This window comes from Abramis brama, assembly GCF_963993115.1.
Source record: "Abramis brama genome assembly, chromosome: 24".
NCBI classification, from domain to species: Eukaryota; Metazoa; Chordata; class Actinopteri; order Cypriniformes; family Leuciscidae; genus Abramis; species Abramis brama.
The window spans coordinates 12,718,611-12,728,606 of record NC_139986.1 but is presented as its reverse complement, the minus strand read 5'-3'; the positions used below and the strand labels follow the sequence as shown (position 1 = coordinate 12,728,606).

General features: G+C 37.8%; 1 protein-coding gene across 1 annotated transcript; it reads right to left on the bottom strand.

The window, feature by feature from the left end:
* Positions 1–22: 22 nt before the first annotated feature.
* uba5 (ubiquitin-like modifier activating enzyme 5) lies at positions 23–9,953 on the bottom strand. Its single transcript, XM_084102240.1, has 12 exons — positions 9,649–9,953; positions 9,505–9,550; positions 9,327–9,416; positions 8,921–9,030; positions 6,724–6,810; positions 6,556–6,640; positions 6,259–6,363; positions 3,421–3,548; positions 1,954–2,089; positions 1,395–1,470; positions 1,188–1,294; positions 23–602 (listed from the first exon to the last, which is right to left on the bottom strand). The coding sequence occupies exons 1-12, from the start codon at positions 9,795–9,797 to the stop codon at positions 525–527; spliced, it is 1,197 nt and encodes a 398-aa protein (XP_083958366.1). The 5' UTR covers positions 9,798–9,953; the 3' UTR covers positions 23–524.
* Between the last annotated feature and the right edge of the window lie 43 nt (positions 9,954–9,996).

Genomic DNA, 9,996 nt, shown 5'->3' with positions numbered 1-9,996 from the left:
CTGAAATGCAGGAAAAGCAGAATAGAATGTAACAACAATAAATTTATTTTCTTTTGCATTATAACAATGTCAAACCATTCAATACAGCAGTCAGAATCAGGCCGATGATAAATTGTCTGAAAACATTTGCGTGATGTTCTTTATAGTATCTGGGTGGCTGTCTACAAGCACATACAGTTTTAGAGATGACACGATTATATTTATATAGATGTGTGGCTGAAGTTCAATCCATTTCCTCCACAGTTGTTAACATAGGCTTTACAATTAGTTCTGTTAACCATTGCCAACTCTGAAACCTCAACACTGCACAAACAAAAGATTAACAATAATGGCAATTCAGTATTAAGACTTTCAGTCAAAGTAAACCTGTAAACATCTTGAGTGTTACAGGTTGTTTTGCAAAAACAATAAAAAACTAAATCCAAACTGATTTAGTATGAGACCTCAGATGTTACATGTTTACAAGTACAAAATAATAATGAGTTTGATTTTGGGATAGTTCAAGGATGTCGGTTTCGTCTTCCTTACATATTTTTCATCTGAGCCATCAGCTCCTCTAAACTCTGTTCTGTTTCCTCCACAGTCTCCCCTGATTCTCCATCCTGGCAAAGAGAAAGAACACATGGAATATTATATGTAAACAATAGTAAATAAAGACAATGATGCTCACAAAGTCTGCATTTATTTGATCAAAAATACAGTAAAAACAGTAATATTGTGAATAATATTACAATTTAAAAGAACAATTCTCTATTTTAATATAACTTAAAATGTAATTTATTCCTGTGATGCAAAGCTGAATTTTCAGCATCATTACTCCAGTCATCAGTGTCACATGACCCTTCAGAAATCATTCTAATATGCTGATTTGCAGCTCAAGAAACATTTGTTATTATTATCAATGATGAAAACAGTTGTGCTGCTTAATATTTTTGTGGAAACCGTGAATACATCGATTAATTTAATGCATCTTTGCTGAATTTTTTTTTTTTTTTTTAAATGCAATGACTCAACTTTCAAACATTAGTATAATTGTTTGTTAGGTAATTGCATGTTATGTTTTCTTAGGATATTTTAAGCATTATTGATCTGGCATAAAACATTATTTGCATTTAACTTTTTGGCTTTTTTTAATGCAGGAAAAATCCTGAAAAACCAAAGAGTTATTATATTTCAGTGGGTCGTACTTTCTTAGGTATGGTGTAGGCTACATGAATGCCCTCTGGTAGATCTGGTACCGGTCCTGATGCGTCCTGAAGCTCCGCCTCTGACACCTCTGATACCAACTCAATGCCTGTCAGAAAACATATTGGTTCAGGATTACTAACGTTAATACATTTCTGTTTTATGAATGAGGAATCTTTTGCGTTTTGCGTGTTGTGTGTGATGCCAACCCCATTCATTGTCCTCATGCACCACTTCCTCTTCTTCCTCCACCACTTCCTGCTTTGGCCGTTCTGCTTCTTTTGTCTGGAAAATAAGCAATGAATAACTAATGATAGACTGCTGATATTGATATTTTACTGGTTTTTGCCCCAGTATGCCTTTATTTACATAACTTATTCTATAACTTGCATAGAAACAGTCACGTTAATATTTTAGAACTGTATAACTACTCATCAGTCAGAATCAGGCCAATGATAATTTGTCTGAAATTTTAAAATAAAATTTTACATAAAAATAAATGAACAACCTAGAAGTTCAAAAATAAAGAATTCAATGATGTTGTGGTTTAATAATATTTATCCATTAATCAATAAATCACACTTTGACTTGACTATCATGTGGCCATCATACATTACGTGATTTTATATTAAATCTGTCAGCTCAAATCTGCAGACTGGCTCTGACTTTCAGCAACTAGCGTCAACAAAAATTTGGGCAAAAGCTGTATAGTGTATTTCAGCAGTAACATAAAAATTGTGTTTATGTTTGCATTTGTAGAAGTGTCACCTTGTACTCTTCCTGTTGTCGTCTGCAGTGCGCGTCATCACACTGTGGGTTGGCCTTCATTGCCATGCTTGGGAAGAAATCCTGCATGGCATTATAGCCCAGGTAATAACTCACTGTCCCAAACCCCAACAGATACCTACAATACAGACAATGTCATTCCAGGCCTTGTGTTTTAAAGTCCTTTGGAACCGTACTGACAGGGCAGGACCTCTAAGGACTTGAAACGACCTTGGGCTAAAGGGTTTGGCTGGGTGGTTTGCATGATTCATTTAACCCCTGCTAGGACAAAAATGGTTATATTTTGCCATCTAATGGCATTTATGTGATACTACAGCATTTACTACCCACGAAGTAATTGGCAATAATTAGTAACTAAACTGAAATAGCATACACCAGTTAGGCCTGTGCTAATCGGTGTAATTTTAAGAATTTTTTTGTTTAAATGGATGTTTATTGAACCTTTTTCGGTTTTTTTACGTTTGCATGTTTTTTCAGTATCATATTTGATACATCATGCTTTTATGGCTCATTTAGTATGATATCGAAGAATATTGAGCTCACACAAACTGACCAAAAATAAGCAATTTGGTGGAGTTGCTGATATTTATATGGCCAAAAATTAAGATGAAATTCTGATTGAAATTCTAATTTAAATCAATGAGATCTTTATAACAGTACATCAGACTACTTAATATAAAATGTCACTCTTATCTCCTAATAATCTTAGTAAGATGATATTTAAATGCTTAGTTATATATGATTAAAGCCTTGTAATTTTTATTGTGAGGGGCAAAATATATAATGTAATGCAATACAATGATGATTGAGAGATGTACAAATAAACATTCCTCAAAGGCCTAAGGTATCATATTTGATACATTTTTAAATGATTTATGGATAATCAAGTAAACCTAAGTTGCTTCAGTCCGGTAAATGTTCATCTTGAAATATTATCAATGTAAAAGTCCTTCTTTCTTTTACTTTCACAGCAACAAGACATGCTGAGAAGTATAAACTATTAATCAGACGACAAGAGTGTGTAGCAGATTGTGTAAGATTTGATCATGTTGATTAATTGAGAGACCTTAGAAACTTAAGGTCACACTTTAGATTAGGGTCCAATTGTCACTATTAACTAACTATTAACTATGAATTTTGCCTCAAACTCCTAATTACTGTTTTTTAATACTTAGTAAGGTAGTTGTTAAGTTTAGGTATTGGGTAGGATCAAGGGATGTAGAATATGGTCATGCAGAATAAGGTATTAATATGTGTTTTATGAGTACTAATAAACAGCCAATATCCTAGTTTTATGCATGCTAATGAGCGACTAGTTAGTGAGAATTGAACCCTAAACTAAAGTGTTACCAAAATTGCATAAATTTTTTTAATGCAGTAGGTTTTATAGGGTTCAAATCAGTGTGGTTAGGCCTGTGTTGAATCCTTAGGATTGTGATGGGGTCTTACTTCAAGACATTCTGCACAAGGAGCCCGGCGACCACTCCCATTGTGGTGGGCAGGCTGGCGGCACACACCCCGTCCTTCTTCAACGTCTTCTCATCGATATTTGCAGCCACGACGAGGGGAGGTGCACACTGACACACAGACAGAACTGCATCAGACCACTGTTAACTTTCCCACCCATTTGATTTGACAGAATTAACCAATGTTTAGAGGGTACAATCATACAGTATGAGATGGATTTTATCATTCATTCATGATTCAATTCATATTCAAGGCACATAGGGCCAGATTTATGAAACAGGGCAAATTAACGTGAGAGCGCAATCCCATAAAAGTGCAGATGGTAAGTTCTGCTGGTGATTTACTGACAATGAACACGTTAAAGAACAGACACAGCCAGATCATTTACATAATGACAATTCAGTCTATCAAGGGCAGCATAGGGTCGCAAACAAGCAGAGAAGATGATAATATGGAGTGTATGATCTACTTGCAACACAGGAGCAAAGTGGCTTAGAGGGTTAGTTCATCCAGAAATGAAAATTCTGTCTTTATTACTCACCCTCATGTCGTTCCAAACCTGTGAGACTTTCATTCATCTTCGGAACACAAATGAAGATCTTTTTGATGAAATCTGAGAGCTTTCTGTCCCTCTATTGACAGCTACGCAACTACCACTTTGAAGCTTCAAAAGTTCATAAAGAGATCGTAAAACTAATCCATATGAATTGAGCGGTTTAGTCCAAATTTTCAGAAGAGACTCAATCGCTTTATCTGATGAACAGATTTAATTTAGGATTTTATTCACATTTAAACATTGATCAGCGAACATAAACAGAAGCTCAACCGAACCTACTTGACGTGCGAGAATGAACCTCATTGGTTCTTGCATAAGCTCAAACGTGCTGCGTAACACATGCGAATGAACCTCATTGGGTCTTAAGGAAGCTTAAACGTGCTGCGTAACACGAGAATGAACCTCATTGGTTATTGCAGAAGCTCAAACGTGCTGCGTAACACGAGAATGAACCTCATTGGTTATTGCAGAAGCTCAAACGTTCTGCGTAACATGAGAATGAACCTCTTTGGTTCTTGCTGAAGCTCAAACATGCTGCGTAACACGAGAATGAACCTCATTGGTTCTTGAGGAAGCTTAAATGTGCTGCGTAACACGAGAATGAACCTCATTGGTTCTTGCAGAAGCTCAAACGTGCTGCGTAACACATGAGAATGAACCTCATTGGTTCTTGCTGAAGCTCAAACGTGCTGCGTAACAAGAATGAACCTCATTGGTTCTTGCTGAAGCTCAAACGTGCTGCGTAACACGAGAATGAACCTCATTGGTTCTTGCAGAAGCTCAAACGTTCTGTGTAACATTAGAATGAACCTCTTTGGTTCTTGCTGAAGCTCAAACGTGCTGCGTAACACGAGAATGAACCTCATTGGTTCTTGAGGAAGCTTAAATGTGCTGCGTAACACACGAGAATGAACCTCATTGGTTCTTGCTGAAGCTCAAACGTGCTGCGTAACACGAGAATGAACCTCATTGGTTCTTGCAGAAGCTCAAACTTGCTGCGTAACACGAGAATGAACCTCATTGGTTCTTGCTGAAGCTCAAACGTGCTGCGTAACACGAGAATGAACCTCATTGGTTCTTGCAGAAGCTCAAACGTTCTGTGTAACATGAGAATGAACCTCATTGGTTATTGCAGAAGCTCAAACGTTCTGCGTAACATGAGAATGAACCTCTTTGGTTCTTGCTGAAGCTCAAACGTGCTGCGTAACACAAGAATGAACCTCATTGGTTCTTGCTGAAGCTCAAACGTGCTGCGTAACACATGAGAATGAACCTCATTGGTTCTTGCTGAAGCTCAAACGTGCTGTGTAACACGAGAATGAACCTCATTGGTTCTTGCTGAAGCTCAAACGTGCTGCGTAACACAAGAATGAACCTCATTGGTTCTAGAGAAAGCTTAAATGTGCTGCGTAACACGAGAATGAACCTCATTGGTTCTTGCAGAAGCTCAAACGTGCTGCGTAACACAAGAATGAACCTCATTGGTTCTTGCAGAAGCTTAAATGTGCTGCGTAACACAAGAATGAACCTCATTGGTTCTTGCAGAAGCTCAAACGTGCTGCGTAACACAAGAATGAACCTCATTGGTTTTTGCAGAAGCTCAAACGTGCTGCGTAACAAGAATGAACCTCATTGGTTCTCGCACGTCAAGTGAACCTGCTTGAGCTTTCATTTACCATATCTGTTGTGTGAGTTGATGAATGTTTATATGTGAATAAAAGCCTAAATTAAATCTGTTCATCATATAAAGCATGTATGTCTATGTCTTAGTTTTACGATCCCTTTAGGAACTTTTTGAAGCGTCAAAGTTTCAGTTGCGTAGCTGTTTATGGGGGGACAGAAACATCTTAATTTGTGTTTCAAAGATGAACAAAAGTCTTATGTGTTTGGAATGTAATTAACGGTGAGAGTAATTAATGACAGAATATTAATTTTTGGATGAACTATTCCTTTAAGACAAAAATAATGGTGCAAATACCCGTAAACTGACAAGCACAAACCTTAGTCAATCACATTGCGTGATTCATTTAAATACTCTCCTCCCATAAATTTTGCGTCAGAAAGATAAACTCCTACAAATGCATACGCAATAAGGTCAGACGCAAAAATAACTGTGTCCACGCCTTTTGAGTGATAATTATTCTCTGCGTGTCTTCAGTAAATCCTGACAGTAGTTTTTTAACGCCAAGAGGGTTTGCGCTGATGCAAGCTGTTAGTAAATCTGGCCCATTATTTGTTATTTTGGGTGAGAGTGTTTATCATACAGCAAAACAAGCCGTTTCTCCAGGGATAATGAGCTGGATGTGTCCAGAAACTGCGTTCTCACTGACGCCTGACTCCATCCAGGTCTGACCCAACTCATTACATGCCTATAAGAGAGAGAAGCAAACTTAATTGCTGATCATTTGTAGTGTAGTGTAATTGCTGATTTGTAGTGGCTAAATGGCTATATATATGGTTTCATATTTTCACAAATTTGCACAAAAAAAGTATAAAAAAAGATATAAACAACAAATATAGTTCTTTCGATAGCTAAACATAGTTTAATGCAAATAACTCACTGTGTTAATGGCCATCCGAGCCTCAAAGTTATCAACACAACTGAGGACCAAATCTATAGGCTTCCCCTCCTCAAGTCCCCCGTAACTGAAAACACAACACCGAGACTGTTTTTTACAACCAAATCAAAATGAGGAAGAAAACTTTTAGGCAGTAAAAAAAATAATCACCTAATGCGTTCCATGAAATGCGTGAAGTTGTCCATTGTGGTGATGTTGTAATTGTGGGTCTCAAAAGCAACATCTGGATTAATGTTCCTGTGCAGGAAAACACAGCATTATAATGAGAAATAATCAGCAGAAATACATTAAAATGTTGGCAAATCCATCAATGACCTAGCCTGGTAATACCAAACTCTGCTACTTCACTTTGCTTCGTAGACAGAGTCTGGCATGGCATAATTGAAAAGCGTTTTCTTTCTCGGGGGGGGGGACTTGTCTGAAGTTTAAAATCATTGGTTACCCGTAAGCCAATCACATAACGTTTGGTTATGGCGTGTGTTATGCGCATGCTCAGCCGCATCTAACTTCCACTGTAAACACATGTATGATGCAAAAACAAAACCATCGAGCGAAATACCGGAGTGAACATGGCTGTGAACGACTTTTGCAGATTATGTGAAGTAAATCTACGCATCCACGGTACAATCAGCGTCTACGTCACGGCTCTCAGCCCGCCCTCTGTTCGTTGATTGGCCGGCTGTTTTCAGGCCGGAGGAAAATGGAAAGCTATTACGCTGTCTCAGACTGAGTACAGAAGCGAAATGAAATTGAGCGGAAGTACGAAGTCTGACGTAGTCAGGCTATCAATGACCCCTCAATTCATAATTTCCAATCCACGTTACAGTTGAGGTAGATTTTCATTAATAATAAAATAATGTGTGTGTGTGTGTGTGTGTGTATTATTTTTATAATTTTTTAGGGGACAAATTTAAACCTGACAAAACCTCCCAAAACCACATAATTTGTAAGTAAATAAAGTTTTTTTTTATTTTTTTATTAGGGTGTAGGATATAGTATTTGTAACTAACTGTAAATAAAAACAATGTCCCATTTAGACAGCTCAGTAAACGTGTGTGTGTGTGTGTGTGTGTGTGTGTGTGTGTGTGTGTGTGTGTGTGTGTGCGCTATTTAAAAGACATGGATTGGTAAGATTCAGTCTTGTATGCTTGTATTATTGGAGCAGAAATACAATGAAACAGTAGTAATATTGTGGAAATTTATAAATAAAAATTTTTTTCAGGATTTGAAATAGAAATGTATATATGAAAATGTATGTATAAAATGCCCTTCAATGCAGTGTACTGTTTAATGTGTTTAAGTGTAGTTTAAAGGGATAGTTCACCCAAAAATGAATTACTGAAGAAGGTATTTTGAAGAATGTTGGTAACCAGACAGTTAATGGTATTACTACTATGGAAGTCAATGGGTGCCGTCAACTGTCTGGTTGCCAACATTCTTCAAATTATCTACTTTTGTGTTCAACAGAAGAAAGAAACTCAAACGGGTTTGGAACAAATTAAAGGAGTAGTTCACTTTCAAATGAAAATTAGCCCATGATTTACTCACCCTGAAGCCATCCTAGGTGTATATGACTTCTTCTTTCAGACGAATACAATCTGAGTTATTAAAAAATATCCTGGCTCTTCCAAGTTTTATAATGGCAGTGGATTGCAACCAACAGATTGAAGCTCAAAAACGTGCATCCATCCATCACAAACGAATTTCACGCGGCTCCGGGGGGTTAATAAAGGCCTTCTGAAGCAAAACGATGAGTTTGTGTAAGAAAAATATTCATATTTAAAACTTTATAAAGTAAAATAACTAGCTTCTGGCCAAACAAACATACGGATTCCACTTAAGTGTAAAGCGCAACTTATGCGAGTAATGTGACGTACTGCTGATATTTACGCTACACCATGACGCACTACGCTACTTCTGACGCCATAAACTGCGTAAGTTGCGCATTAGGGGCAAGTAGACTGCATTTGGCCGGAAGCTAGAATTTTACTTTGTAACGTGTTAAATATGAATATTGTCATATCGCTTTGCTTCAGAACGCCTTTATTAACCCCCCTGAGCCGTGTGAAGTTCTTTATGATGGATGGATGCACGTTTTTGAGCTTCAATCTTTTGGTTGCAATCCACTGCCATTATAAAACTTGGAAGAGCCAGGATATTTTTTAATATAACTCCGATTGTATTCGTATGAAAGAAGAAAGTCATATACAACTAGGATGGCTTGAGGGTGAGTAAATCATGGGCTAATTTTCATTTTAAAGTGAACTAATTCTTTAAGGGTGAGTAAATGATGACAGAATTTTCATTTTGTGTGAACTCTCCCTTTAAGATAAATTACCCCTTTTACCTAAGAGTATGTTCTGCAGCCTGAACTTTACTGAGTCCTGCCTGATGTGGCTGGAAGAAGAGGCGGTTCATGTTGGCCAGCTCCACCTTATCATAGTCAAACAGCAGCAACTGCAGGGGAAGAAATCACAGACACAGCAGAAAGAGGCATGACAGTCTGTTACTGCAGAGCCGAGGCATGTCTCCAGGGGTTATGCTATTGGCTTCCCTCCTGTGTTCCACACTAAACACCACAGGAATACAAGCCTTGAGGAATGCACCATTTTTAATTGAACAACATTAGGGGTGCACCACGCTACAGACTGGCCAATCAGTGCATCTCTACATTTGATTCATGCCTCCTAATGTCACATGACACTACATATATTAGATCTAAATATTGAGGAATGATGATAAAGGTGCTTTACCTTACCAATGCCACATCTGGTGAGCATTTCTGCAGTGACACTCCCCACCCCTCCAACTCCCACTACTGCCACACTATACGAGCGGATTCTCTGAGAATGACAGCAGGTGAATAGTTGTCATCTGAACAAGAAATCAACACTTTAAAAGTCTCATAAAAGAATAAATACGCATGTTTACCTCATAGTCTTGCACTATGCCCATCCTTTTGAGTGCCATCAGACGACTGTAAGACATTTAATGAATGTGAAAATTGCACCGGTATAACTAAGCCTTCCATCCATATGGCAGTCAATAAACACACAGCAGGATCAAAATGCTCACCTGTATGGATTTGAGTCTACGACTTCAGCGCTCATTTTATCAATCTTTGGTCTGAGATGATGTTCAGCATCACTTTGCTTCTGTTTGGATTTAATGAGTTCATTTTCTAACTCACGGATTCGCAGCCTCAGTTCCTCGACGGTGGTCATTTCTTCTGTAAAGACCCTCTATTCCAATAAACACGGGTTGATGTGATCCAATGAGAGCACAAAGCACAGAAACGATTAAAATTACTACTTAATGTACACGTCTGCACTGTAAGAAATCAGCTGGCGAAGAGTGTCTCTCGATATTGAGTCCGGAGTGAAACGCAAAGTTCACAGGAACGGAAGTTCCACCAGTTAATGA